Source organism: Dunckerocampus dactyliophorus, chromosome 6 (genome assembly GCF_027744805.1).
Source record: "Dunckerocampus dactyliophorus isolate RoL2022-P2 chromosome 6, RoL_Ddac_1.1, whole genome shotgun sequence".
NCBI lineage: Eukaryota > Metazoa > Chordata > Actinopteri > Syngnathiformes > Syngnathidae > Dunckerocampus > Dunckerocampus dactyliophorus.
This window is the reverse complement of record NC_072824.1, coordinates 12938196-12952665: the sequence shown is the minus strand read 5'-3', so window position 1 is coordinate 12952665 and position 14470 is coordinate 12938196. Positions and strand designations below refer to the sequence as shown.

At 40.4% G+C, this 14470-nt stretch overlaps 1 protein-coding gene across 1 annotated transcript; it reads left to right on the top strand.

Moving 5' to 3' along the window:
• The first annotated feature begins 158 nt into the window (after nucleotides 1-158).
• On the top strand, nucleotides 159-13900 carry grb2a (growth factor receptor-bound protein 2a). Its single transcript, XM_054779008.1, has 5 exons — nucleotides 159-236; nucleotides 3932-4023; nucleotides 8210-8335; nucleotides 12309-12471; nucleotides 13724-13900. Exons 1-5 carry the CDS (start codon nucleotides 159-161, stop codon nucleotides 13898-13900), a joined length of 636 nt encoding a protein of 211 aa, XP_054634983.1.
• The last annotated feature ends 570 nt before the right edge of the window (nucleotides 13901-14470 follow it).

Below are 14470 nucleotides of genomic sequence, written 5' to 3'. Positions count from 1 at the left end.
GATAGCTGTGATTGCTGCCATAGTTCAAATATCTCCACCTCTTTTCTTTGAGCCTCCTCTACCGAACACATAAAGAACAAAAGCAGCATTTTTTGTGATGCATACTCCTGAGACCTTAGCAGCAAGGTTGTACAGGTGTGAGCTTGCTAGTTAGTGTCATGGAAGCCATCGCTATTGTAGATTTTAAGGCAGTGGAAGAGGATCAGCTTAGTTTCTGTCGTGGTAATATACTCAAGGTAAGTCAGGCTGCAACGCTTTTCTCAAGAACATTAATCGCATATCAAATTTTTGTAAAATTAATGGTGGTTGTGTATTGACTTTTGCTGTCAGTCACATGATTTGTGTGGCGTTGGTTTTATACCAGATACTTTTGTCACAACCCTCCCATTTATCTGTTTTTTTTACTTGATTATAGACTATATTTACTATACTATATTTATTTTAAAGACTATATATGCCCACACAAGAACGTTCTTGGGACATTTTTTTTGGCAGTTTGAAAAAAAGTATATAGTTGTGGGAACGCATCACTGAGTGTGGTGCTGTGAACAGGCACGCAGACGAAACCAGGCGACATTCAAAACCCATCCATCTATTTTCCATGCCACTTATCCTCATTAGGGTTGCGGGGGTATCCCCCTGGACTGGTCGCCAGCCAATTGCAGGGCACATATAGACAAACAACCATTCACGCTCAAATTCATACCTATGGACAATTTAGGAGTCGCCAGTTCACCTAACATGCATGTTTTTTGGAATGTAAGAGAAAACCAGAGTACCCGGAGGAAACCCACGCACACACGGGGAGAACATGCAAACTCCACACAGAGATGCCCAAGTGGAGATTCACACCCAGGTCTTCTCGATCTCCTGACTGTGTGCTAACCACTGGGCCACCGGGCGGCCACACTCCAAACCATAGAAGAAAAAAAGAACAAATGCGCATAAGTCCGTCGTGTTCCGCTTACGAGAAATGGAATTACTTCTGTGAGTCATTATGGAGTATAAGACAACAAAATATCAGGAGAATGTCGACTGAGGTGACTAATGTCTGTCGAAATATTCAGATATTATGTTGGCTTAGCATCAAAGCTCACTTCTGGTCATGTGACGGTGACGAGGCGGCAGTGGGTCGGTGACGTCATTGTTCTCGTATTGCCTTGTTGTTCCCGCGTGGATGTGAGGCTGAAATGATAAAATAATTTGCTGTTTTGACTTAAAAACGTTTCCGTGTGAATAGGCCATAATTGACTGTGCTTCTTGTTTATAGGACAACTGCACTTGCATCCCAGAAAGTTGAAAATTTTTCAACTTTTCATCGCTGTAGCCCAGAGGTTGACCAATCAGCGGGAGTTTCATTGATTGAACAATGAGCGGACAGGATGCTAATCAGTTTGCTATACTTGCCATGTCAAATTTCCCGAAGCTAATAAAAAAGAATATAGGGATATTATCATGCGCTGGCTCACAAATAACTTTCGAATCCCACGATGCAGAGAAGAGCAGGGCACAAGGTGCGAGATTTTATTACACAACAGGTCCTCAGGGAGGAAAAAGGGTTAACAAAAGGAGACGACAACCAACAGGGTTGCCGAAGCAGATCTAAGGAATAACGAAAAACATTGTGGCAAAGGCCGACAGGAGGACACCTACCTTAGCGATTAGAAAAACAAAACTAGACGCTACCGGAATGGCTCGGCAGCAATAAACACAATGTAGCTATGAGTCAACAACTAGCAAGCTAGGAATGTGGAAGGCTGGCACAGTCGTAAGCAAGAGGCGACGACAATCTGGCAATGGGCTGCTGCCATCCAAGGGCTTAAGAGCAGGAGCAGTTAATTGGCAGCAGGTGCTGTGATGATCCAAAGAGTTTGGCTTCTCAAAACAATTTGCGTTAAAAATATTTATACATTTGCATTACAAAAATGCTTTCTCAAAAAATCTGACCTCACAAAACGCTCAGCATTGTATTTGTCTCCTGCCGTATGCTTGCGCACTGTCATCTGTGCGTTCATGTGTATGTGACGATGACACTCACATCTTTTTCCCATCGTTGGCGGGCAGAGGCCCCACTCCGATGTATTTTAACGATTGTCATTTGACACCACTAAAGAACCAAACCATTCCTGTCTAGACATGCCTCCACCTTTAGAGGATAAATAGATTGGATCTTGCACCAAGTTCTCAGACTAGAGCTGTCCTATCTAGTCTGACCACCTCGTCTTTGAACATGAACTGATGAATCCTGCCCGGATGAGAGGCAAAATGTCTTCTAAGACAACCTGAATAGTCCACTTGTGATCGATTCAATGCTCTGAGAAAGGTGTCCAGGACGGTAAGGTAACACATTAACAGTTTTTCAGCTACACAATAGCATAAAGAACATACAAGTGAGGCTGGGAGTATTGCAGTAAGAGTAACACCTGCTTTTCACCAGTCCCTCACATGTTTCTCACTCACTCTAAACTTTGTTTCTGCTGATGGATTTCTATGTTCAGCTGCATATTTTACTGCCTGCAGGATAGGGTTTTCTTTTTGGGTTTGTTTTGTTTGTGTTCAGTCTTTCTCTGTTGTTTTTAGGGTTAATGTTTCATTTAATTTTTTCAGAGGTACATGAGCAGCATATAGAAGCCTCTCACGGCTGCTGACGGTACTTTTCATTTATGTCAGTCAGTATGAATTAACATTTCAAAATGTTAAATTACATGTATATCTTGATATGCTGTATGTCACACATACCGGTAAGTTGCAGGACCAGCCAAACTATGAATAAAGTGTGATTTATAGTCCGTAAAATATGGTAACTGGAAGCATTTTTTTTGTCCTACATGTTTCAAAGCACAACATGGCCGATGTAGCACCCATGAAGTTAAACGTAGCATCTGTCTGCAAATGAGAGCTAATGATGATGTCAGGATTCTAAATAAACCAGCCTTTCGGTGGCTAAGAGTTATTATTATATTATATTTGAAAGGATGCTATTTTTAGATCAAATAAAAAACGATTTTTTGACTGGTTATTGTGTTTCCCACCAGACATGAGATATCGATCTCTAATATAAGAAGGTGTAAGAAAAAAACAACAGTGGGTCAGAGGTGGTATTATATCCGTAAGGAAGGTTTTTACTTCATGACATCATAAAACTTTTTCAAACTACTTAAAAAGCAATTGTTGTCGTGCCTCTTTTTTAGAAATAGAGAAAACAAGTGAGGAATATGAGATTTTTGTCACGTGTGGTGGGCCGTCTCCAGTTGATTCAGTCTGATTCAACCCCTGATGCCCCTGATAGGTGTTCATCTCTTCAAATGTCGCATTTGTTGAAGTCTGACTCACATCACCGTTTTAGTAGCCAGCCCCAATTGAATCATGACATTTAAGTCTGAAAGTGGCCATGACACCAAAAAAGTTTGCAAAAAAAAAGTACTGCCTTAATAAAACATTTTTGTCAAACAACTGTGAAATAGGAGTCAAATGAAGTGGTGATTTTGACACGGCAGCCCCCCAGCGACTTTTCTGAACCGTTGTGGCTGTGACGTCACGACCAGAACACGTTTCAGATGATGGGTTTACATTAAGAAATACATCAATTTTGTGATGTATTTCAGATGGTCGTCTTCCAACATTGTTGATTAGAGCAGCATCTTAATATAATTGAGATTCAGCAATTGTAAGTCAGAGCTTTTCTTCCTGTCACTCACACACACCAGTGACCTGATGAGCCAGGTCAAAGCAAAACATTTTACTGTACTGACCCAAAAACTAGTTTTCTCCAAGCCAAAAAAAACAAATCAGGTCATTGCAAGTATTTGTGCGTAGTTCACATTCATCTATTTGCTGAGCATTGTGTACCAAAGTCTGCTCGGTCTTCTATTAATATGACATTTTAATAGTTGTATTTTTGTCTTTTTTCTTCTCTTTTTCTTTTCCACAGGTTTTGAAAAAGGATAGCAACTGGTGCAGGGCGGAACTAAACGGAATAGAGGGCTTTGTTCCCAGCAACTACATCAACTTAAAACCACATAAGTAAGCCATAATCAATGTACGCAGTTATTATGACAAAATATTCTGCTCAGTGGAAGCCGGGTTGTCGCTCACAGACTTTTTAATACAGCTCATATACAACTATACGTGTTGCATAAAGACCTGCCTTAAAGGGGACCTATTATGCTTTTCCTCTTTTCTGACCTATAAATGTTGTTACAATGTTTTATTCTCGTGTTAAACGATGCCAATGCGTCAGATAATGAGGTTTGCGCATTTAGAAGTGAGACCTGAAAGCAGCACGCTGTGTTTTAGAGGTTTTTTTAAAAAAAAAAAACTGAGTTCCATTGACGTCCGTGCAACCTGGACTTCCTTATATGGGCATGCCTAGGCAAACACTGTAGGCCTGCCCTCCCCCGCTCTGCTTCACTCTGCTCTGTTGACTGTGTTAGCACGTATGGCTCCCAGGAAATGTTTCTTCGGGTGTGCCTAAAGAGGCAAGCATCAGGCAGAAGTGGTTGGAGTTGCTGATTCTTGGCCAGCAAGAGAAAAATATGCTCATCTGTCAACGGCACTTCACACGGGACTGTTTTGTAAACATGGGCCAATACGAACCTGGACTATCCTCCAAACTGTTGCTGAAGTCTGATGCCTTTCCAACGTTATTTGGTTGTGTTGAAGAGTCACAACAGCAAGCTGTAAGTAACAATTTATCAGTGTCCTAACTGTGTTTATTTTGTGTAAGTAATCGGACAAAAGTGGTTCAGCATCTGTCAGGAAGTCCTCGGGGAATGTGACCAATCACAGCGGCAGCGTTGTCCTGTTGAAAAACCCAGGTGTTACCACACAGACGAGGGCCCTCAGTCATGAGGGATGCCAGCTGCAACATCTGCACGTAAGCATCCGCCGTTTGACGACCCTGCACCACCTGAAGCTCCAGTGTTCCACTGAATGAAAAAGCACCCCAGATCATGATGGACCGCCCTCCACTGTGCCGGGTAGAAAACATCTCAGGTGGGATCTCCTTGACATGCCAGTAACGTTGGAAGCCATCTGGACAGTCAAGGTTACATTTTTTCTCATCAGAGAATAAAACTTTTTTCCACCTTTCAATGTCCCATGTTTGATGCTCCCTGGCAAAGTCTAAACAGGCAGTTTTGTGGCGTTGAATGAGACGAGGTCTTTGAGTTCGTTTTTTGTTTTTTAAAACCTTTTCCCGCAGATGCCGGATGTGCTGCAGTCGGAACCCGTAAGGGCCTTAATTTGGGTGGAAGACCGCCCTGTGTCTTGATGGACAGCCAATCGAATCCTGCGGCTCAGCGCAGGTGTGATTTTTTTGGATCTACCACTTCACTTTTTTGTTCCAAAATGCTCAGGATCTTTAAAAAAATGTAGAATGACTGTCTTACTGCACCCAACCTCAGCAGCAATGGCACGCTGCGAGAGGCCTTGCTTATTCAGCTTGACAATCCGACCACGTTGAAAAAGAGAAAGCTTCTTCGCTTTAGACATCAGGAGGGCATGACAGTGACAGAAAACGAAGATTTTGAGCAGATTTTGGCTTTTAAAGCCTGTTGTCTTAAACTTTTGGTCAGCTGATAAATAACCTATTTCAGTTTTGTTTTGTTTTTTGTTTAAATTAGAAGTTCCAAGTGTTTTTTGTCTCACTCCCCCTTCTTGCTTTTGCATATTGTAGCTCTACTTAAAACCCCGTTAAGATCCAAATGTGCAAAATGCAAATTATAGCAGTTTTTCAACTGGTCTTAAGATTTTCATCAGGAGTGTAGTCGCTTGAAATGGTTTTCACTTCAGAGGTGTGCCTTGTCAGGGTTACTTTGTGAAATTTCTTGCCTTATTAATGGGGTTGGGACCACGGGGTTGTGTTGTGTGTGTCCAAACTTTTGGCCTGTACTGTATACTGTATATTTTTATACTGTATATTAAGTTTCAACAGATATAAAACTGTTGATTTGTTAACAAGTCCAGTGCAGTGAGGAATGCACTTATACATTTACAGTATATGAGGGAGACCGAGCAGCCACTGAGCAGACAAATAACATGGCATGACAGAAACGGGCTAACTATTCATGTCAAGACTCAGCTGTCTACCTGCCCCTCAAAGAGAAACAGCACTCAAATGTACATAAAGTCCTGATCAAAATTTTAAGACCAGTTCAAAAATTTACATTTTGAATTGTTGGATTTTAAGGAGGGGCTGCACAATAGTCTAGTGGTTAGCATGTTGGCCAACACAGGAACAGTCTGGAGATCGGGAAGACCTGGGTTCGATTCTCCCTTGGCCATTTCTGTGTGGAGTTTGCATGTTCTCCCGTGTGTGCCTGGGTTTTCTCCGGGTACTCCGGTTTCCTCAAGCATTGTGAACTCCGGTTTCCTCCCACAGCCAAAAAAAACATGCAGGTTAGATTAATTGGCGACTCGAAATTGTCCATAGGTATGAATGTGAGTGTGAATGGTTGTTTGTCTATACAGTATGTGCCCTGCGACCAGTCCAGGGTGTACACCGCCTGTCGCCCAAAGTCAGCTGGGATAGGCACCAGCATGCCCCCGCGACCCTAAAGAGGAGAAGCGGTATAGAAAATGGATGAATGGATGGATTTTAAGGAGGTTCTAAGTAGAGCTTCAAAATGCAAAAAGAAGAAATGGAAGTGAGAAAAAAAAATTAAACTGAAAGAGGCTGTTCATCAACTGATCAAAAGTTTACGACTGAAGCCTTTAAAAGCCAAAATCTTGGTGAATCTTGTGGATTGAACGTCATTTTCTGCCAGGTATTCATACTGTCATGATCTCTTGATGACAAAGGCAAAAAAGATTTCTTTCTTTGAAAGTGGTCTAATTTCTGAGCTACATAAGTAGCGTGCCATTGCTGAGGTTGGAAGCAGTAAGAGTCACTTTTAGCTTCTTGAAAGATCCTGATGGTTATGTAACAAAAAAGTCAAATTATAGACCCAAAAAAATGTCACTGGCACTGAGTCGGAGGATCTGATTGACCGTACGTCAATACAAGACACGGGACGATCCCCAGCCTAAATGAAGGTTGTTACTGGTGCTAAGTGCAGTCCAATAACCATTCGATAGCATCAGACGGAAAGGGGTTTTAAGAACAAAAAAATTCTCTCTTTCAACGCAACAAAATTGCCATTTGGAATTTTCCAGTAGCATGGGGATGCATTGCGTCTGCATGCACTATTCTTAGTTATCTAAAGGATCAATCATATACCCTTAATGTCGGAAGTTGGATTCGTTTTCTGGCGAGATGGGGAGTTCTGGCATCTGTGAAAACCACAGTATCACCCCCCTCTCTTTTGTTAAATTAATATTTCTCTAACATTGTCAATCTAAGCTGTGCATTCTAATCTTTGTAAAGTCACAACTATACAACTTTGATAATGGATCTCATTCTATTGTGCAGGTATACCTAATGTTGTAAGCGGTGGGCCCTGATAAGCCCTCTGGCCACTTCTATTTATTGTGAAATCTTTGTTGGATAAATACAGTCCACGTTGCGGTTCGAACATGGCTCCCTTACTCTATCGCAGCTTTTCAAAAATGAATTAATAAATGATTGCTATTTTGTAAATATTGAAAAACAAGTTATATGGAGTATTCTAGTCACTAGATGTCAGTTACATTGATGAGACATGACATTATAGTACATTACCTTCACACTGCATGTCTGACATGAAAGAGTAATGGGACATGAAAGTGGAAGTGGGACGTTTTTGGCTTCTTACTTTGTCCATCTTCCCCACTCCGTTTGAAACACTTTCTTAAATTTAGAATTAGTAATTTAGAGAGGCTAACTAGTTAGCTTGGTAGCTTGCTATGCTAGCGACGGCTGTCTCTTATGGTATGTCCCTGCAGTGATCCCGTAGCCTGCGCAGAGGTGTAAACGACGAATAACAGGAGTGTAAAGGTGACTGCAGGGATGTTATTCCATGTCAACAATGCTCCAATAATGTAAAAAACATATTTAGAAAGTCATAAACAGGTTTTCTATGTTCTATATACGAATATATTCAGTTTATTAATATTAGCAATATTATTAATTCCCATACCGCGGTTGGTTGTGGAACCAATTGACCACGGTAAATGAGAGACGACTGTAGTAGTATAAAAATGATCATGTTAACAAACAGTATCAGTCACCTGTTGCTTGATGTTGCTCACTCATAAACACCAAACTTGTTCTATTTTTTCTTTATTGCAGATGGTTCTATGAGACGATTAGTGAAGCCGAAGCTGAAGAACTACTGATGAAAGCCACGAGTCACGAGGCCAACTTCCTCATACGGGAAAGTGAGGTCACAAAAGGAGATTTTGAGCTGTCTGTCAGGTCAGTGCTCCTTTCAATGACACCAGCTACAGCCCCTAAAACCAACACAGCATATTTCACATTATAAACACACATAATAATCAATTAGTTTAATAATCATCAATAATAATTTCTTGATTTTACCTGAGAAAAAATAAAAATAAAAACAACATTATTTGTGAAATACAAAAGCTCATTTTTGACATAAAAATACTGACCTAAATATGAGACAGAGAAGTATTTTTCCCTAGAAAAAAGTATGAAAATGACGAATGTGTTCATCTTACATTCAGGGAATGTAAGATGAACAGTCATTTTCATCTACAGAGCCTTGCATACTAACAAGCATGCTAACAACAAGGTGGCACCAAAAAACATATCCCCAAGTAAGTCAGAGCTTTGCTTCCTGTCACTCACACATACTCGTGACATAAACGGAGAAAGTGGAAAATGTCTCAAAGTTTGGACAAGTTAGCTAACAACAGAGGAGGAATTTTAGTACGAGTGGGTCACCAGCCATTATAGTCGGCGTTGTGTTATATTTGGGTCAGTACAGAGATTGGTTAAAAAAAAAATCCCCCCCTTTGCAGCGATTTTTTGGTTTGTTTTAGAAGTAGGATCTTGAATTTCAATCGATTGTCTCGTAAAACTCAAAATTTGCATTCATTGCTAATCCTCTTTGTAGCCACAAAAATATCCTGATTACCATTACCGGTACTTGATTTGCCTCCTGACATGTTTCAGTGCACCACCTTAAAACGTGTGCATTTGACTTCTTCACTGATTCAGTTTGCTAGCACACCAGACTGTGTAGTAATTAAAATTACATTTTAAAAAGGTAATAATAACTGTGAAATGTTATCACGGTTTACCAGTATAATGCTTTCCATTTCATTCCTCCACAGTAGTTAGTAGGGGTGATTAAAACGTGACAAGATTTCTCGTTTGGAGAAAAACTGTATCGTGACAACAGGGCAGCCAGAAGCCAATCCAACTGTGAATTATGGCATCATTACTATGAATGACGTAAATAGATAAAGACAAATAGATAAGTGACAAACAGTGAGCTGGTATTGCTCAACTACAAGCTGGAGCTATTAATGCAGACACCCTTATTGAAAAGCCAGCAAACGTTTGTCAGCCATTACCAATTGCCTGTGAGAAAATACATGTCATAAACATCATGCAACTTTACAGAGTGAAAGATGACATATTAAAGGACCTATTGCAGTATTATGATATATATATATATTTTTTGTTGTTGTTATTATTATATATTATCATTACAGTAGTTTATTTCATCAAAAAAAATCTTGACAATAATATCTTTGAGTGTCAGTTTGTGGGACAATAAACATGTCAAACCGCACCTGCATTAGTTTATGACTCGGTAAAGTAAAAAAGTTTGTCCAGTCAAATTTTTTCTTTTTTACTTTTCTTAAATATAATGTTAAAATCTCGTCTCGTCTTGCTCTCGTGGATTTAATCTCATGCATCGTCTCGTCTCATGAGTTGGGTGGCCTTGTGTGAAAAAGTGATTCCCCACCTCCCATTAAAACACAACTTAACTGAGATTAATTGAGATCTATCAGTCTGGAAAAGGTCATAAAGCCATTTCAAAAGCTTTGGGACTCCAGCGAACCACAGTGAGAGCCATTATCCACAAATGCCAAAAACACGGAACAGTGGTGAACCTTCCCAGGAGTGGCCGGCCAACCAAAATTACTCCAAGAGCGGAGCGATGACTCATCCAAAAGGTCACAAAAGACCCCACAACAATATCCAAAGAACTGCAGGCCTCACTTGCGTCAGTTAAGGTCAGTGTTCATGACGCCACCACAAGAAAGACACTGGGCAAAAACGGCCTGCATGGCAGAGTTAAACCAGGTTTACCAGTTAAACCGTGGTTTAACCATCATCGTTAAACCACGATGAAAACCAGTGCTGAACAAAAAGAACTTTACGGCTTGTCTCAATTTTGCCAGGAAACATCTTGATGATCCCCAAGACCTTTGGGAAAATACTCTGTGGTCTGACGAGACAAAAGTTAAACTTTTCAGAAGGTGTGCGTCCCATTACATCTGACATAAAAGTAACGCCGCATATCATAAAGAGAATATCATACCAACAGTAAAATATGGTGGTGGTAGTGTGATGATCTGGGGCTGTTTTGCTGCTTCGGGACCTGGAAGACTTGCTGTGATAAATGGAACCATAAGTTCTGTTGTCTACCAAAAAATCCTGAAAGAAAATGTCCATCTGTTCATGACCGCAAACTGAAACCAACTTGGGTTCTGCAGCAGGACAATGATCCAAAACATACCAGCAAGTCCAACTCTAATTGGCTGAAGAAAAATAAAATCAAGACTTTAGAGTGGCCTAGTCAAAGTCCTGACCTGAATCCTACTGAGATGCTTGAGGCATGACCTTAAAAAGGTGGTTCATGCTGGAAAACCCTCCAATGTGGCTGAATTACAACAATTCTGCAAAGATGAGTGGGCCAAAATTCCTCCACAGCGCTGTAAGAGACTCATTAGAAGTTGTCGCAAACGCTTGATTGAAGTTGTTGCTGCTAAGGTTGGCCCAGTTATTAGGTTTGGGGAGTAATCACTTTTTCACACAGGGCCATGTAGGTTTGGATTTTTTTTTCTCTTTTAATAATAAAAAGTTTCATTTAAAAACTGCATTTTGTGTTCAGTTGTGTTGTCATTGACTAATATTTAAATTAGTTTGATGATCTGAAACATTGTGACAAACATTAAAAAACATTAAAACAAAAACATTAAAAAAAAGAAATCAGGAAGGGGCAAATAGTTTTCATACCATTGTATATATTTTTCTATGCCGCTTGTCCGCACTAGGATCGTGGGGGTATGCTGGAGCCTAGCCCAGCAGACTTTGGGCGAGAGGCAGGGTAGACCCTGGACTGGTCGCAGGGAACATATACAGTAAATAAACAACCATTCACACCTACGGACAATTTAGATTCTCCAGTTAACCTAGCATGCATATTTTTGGAATGTGGGAGGAAGCCAGAGTACCCAGAGAAAACCCACGCACGGGGAGAACATGCAAACTTCACACGGAGATACGAACCCAGAGCTTCAGATCTCCTGACTGTGTGGCCAACATGCTAACCATTAGGTGGTATAAACTGTACTTGTTTTGCAGTTTTGACAATTGTGCGAAAAGATAAGGGAAAAAAAACTTTGAGCAGTTGTGTTTCATTCCATTCCATTCCATTTTCTTCCGCTTATGCGGAGTCTCAGTAGTCTCAGTAGGTAAGTCCAGACTTCCAGACAGTTGTGTTTCATTTTTAAAAAAAATTGTACTTCCCTTTTTCCCTGTTCTCCTCTTTCATGAACCAACATGCATTTAACCTCACAAGGAACCTCACCTACATAGTAATCACACTCTGGTACTGTGACTTGATAGATATAGGCAAATGTTGAAAGGTTAGTATTGCGTGAACTTGCATCACCATCACAGAGTCTCACATCTCCATGTGACAAGGGTAAAAGTTTAAGGATAAAGGGGTAATTCGGAGTCCACGTTACTGAGCATGAGAAGGTTGTCATGAAGACATATTTTAATTTTCTAAAGCTGCTGCGCCTCCCCTGAAGTCTTCGCTCCTGCAACCACACTTTGAAAACCACGGCACTAATGAAATTAATTGCCAACAAATGTTTTCTTTTTTCAAGGTATGATGCTCGACAAGAAATTGTTTTTGTGGATGTAGTTATGGAGCAAACCACTGTACTTTCTTGCTCACAATGGCATATGCCTGGTAGCAACCACCAAGCGATATCATTTTAAAAATAATGGGGGAAGCTGATTACAATGTACTACAACTAAGGCGACTGTATTTTACATCTTTAGTCAGAGACAGCCTGGAAGAGGCTTGGGTTAATGTTTCTCCACAGTTGTCATACCTAGCACATGTCTAAAACTATGGCTGCCTTTCATGTTTATGCCTGTTTTTGTTTGTTTTAAGGAGTGGAAATGGTGTGCAGCATTTCAAAATACTTCGTGACAGTGCAGGTCATTATTTCATCTGGGTGGTGAAGTTCCAATCTCTAAACCAACTGGTATCATATCACTACACTTCCTCGGTCGCACGGGATCAACTTCTGCTGCTCAGGACGGTCCAGGACCAGGTGACAAACATCTTGCTATCATCACAAAATGCAGTGCACAGAAAAGTTTCAAGGGACTAAAAACACAATTCACTGAAGAAGCCAGTTGAAAGCTACACAGCAGGAATCTTGAAGTGCTCTGCATCCTAAATAGCTGATCTTTGTATCGTATCCTTTCAATGGATTGTCCTTTGGTGGAGAAAACATTGTCTCGAAACAATCCCATACTATGCAGGCTCCGTTCAATTCTAATTTGTGATCCAGACTTCACCGAGGGAATTTAGGAGACTGATTCCAATCCCGAATGCAGCAATGAGTTTCAAATCATTTTCAACCTGATACTTTCAGGCCACAACACAGTGATGTTCAATGTAGGGTCGCGGGGGTATGCTAGAGCCTAACCCAGCTGACTTTGGGTGTGAGGCCGGGTACACCCTGGACCCAGCCAATCGCAGGGCACATATAGACAACCATTCACACTTACATTCATACCTATGGGCAATTTAGAGTCTCCAATTAACCTAAAATGCATATTTTTGGCATGTGGGAGGAAACCAGAATACCTGGAGAAAACCCACACATGCACAGGGAGAACATGCAAACTCGACACAGAGATGCCCAAACGGAAATTCAAATCCAGATCTTCACGATCTCCTGACATGCTAACCACTAGGCCACCGTGCGGCCCGGATCTGAAATTAAACAAATAAAATTCCAAATATGAAAACTTGACAGATACAATGCAATATACAGGCAATGTTGAGGTACTATCGGTAGGCTGATCAGTAGTACTGGAAGCAGAAAGCTGCAATTGTCTGTAAAGCAGCAATAGGTTTTATCTTTTTCTTCTGTGGCATCTTTGTGTTCTCCTTTCCCTGCTAAGTCGAGAAAAACAGGATCTCGTTGGAAGCTGCCTGTATGCGCAGATGCCATCTGAGCATAACAAAATGACAGCTGCCATTCAAAGTATTTTCATCATTGTCACTGTCACAGCTGTCACTGCTTGATTACATCCGGTCGGCAGCTTGTTCGGCATGCACGCATTAGGCAAACTGATTTGTACTATACATGTGCAAACTACATCATCAGTCGAGATATTTTACGTCATTTACAGATTATGCACACGCATCAGCAATTAATGTACAATTAAATGTATATCACGTAGGGCAATGTTGACATATTGCAACATGGTAACATGTTATGTGTAACTGATATCCAATACACACTTAAAAAAAGGCAATGTCTTTGCTACTATCTTTTTTTGTGTATGTAGAGCGGACATTTTGAGGCACTCTACGACTTTGAGCCACAGGAGGAAGGTGACCTGGCCTTCAAGAAAGGAGACCTCGTTGACGTGTTGGATGATTCCAATAATGACTGGTGGAAAGGAGTGTGCAACGGAAAGACGGGCATGTTCCCCTCCAAATACGTGACTCCACAGAAAAACTAGATGCGACTATGTCAAGCAATTACTTGAGTGACAGAGGAACCATGTGATGTGACAATTTATGTTTATCACTGTAGAAGAAAGATAGTTGTAATTTAGGGCCGTCAAATGATTAAAATTTTAAATCAGATTAATCACAGTTTTCAAATTAATCATGATTAATCACCATGTCACACTATGTTACCTTATATTACTTTATCATATTATCATATTACCTTATCATTTTCCTATATATTTTAAACTGGCAAAGAGTACATTTGGAATATAGGAAGTGAACAAATGTATTGCAAATTATGCGAAACGAATGGGGGGGTGGGATTAAATAAGATTTGCTTCTTTCTACTCCTTGTTGGACATGTAGAACAGTGAATTGTACTATGTGATATATTTCAATGTAACGTGTATGCATGTTCAAAATAAATTAAACCATTACCATTATCATGTCTGAAATATGCCCATTTTTACTGTATTTTATTCAAAGACAGATAAATGACAGTGCAGGATTATATATATTTGTATGGATTAACAGCGCCAAATTAACTTAAAATTTAAATCAAGTAAAGAGATGACACA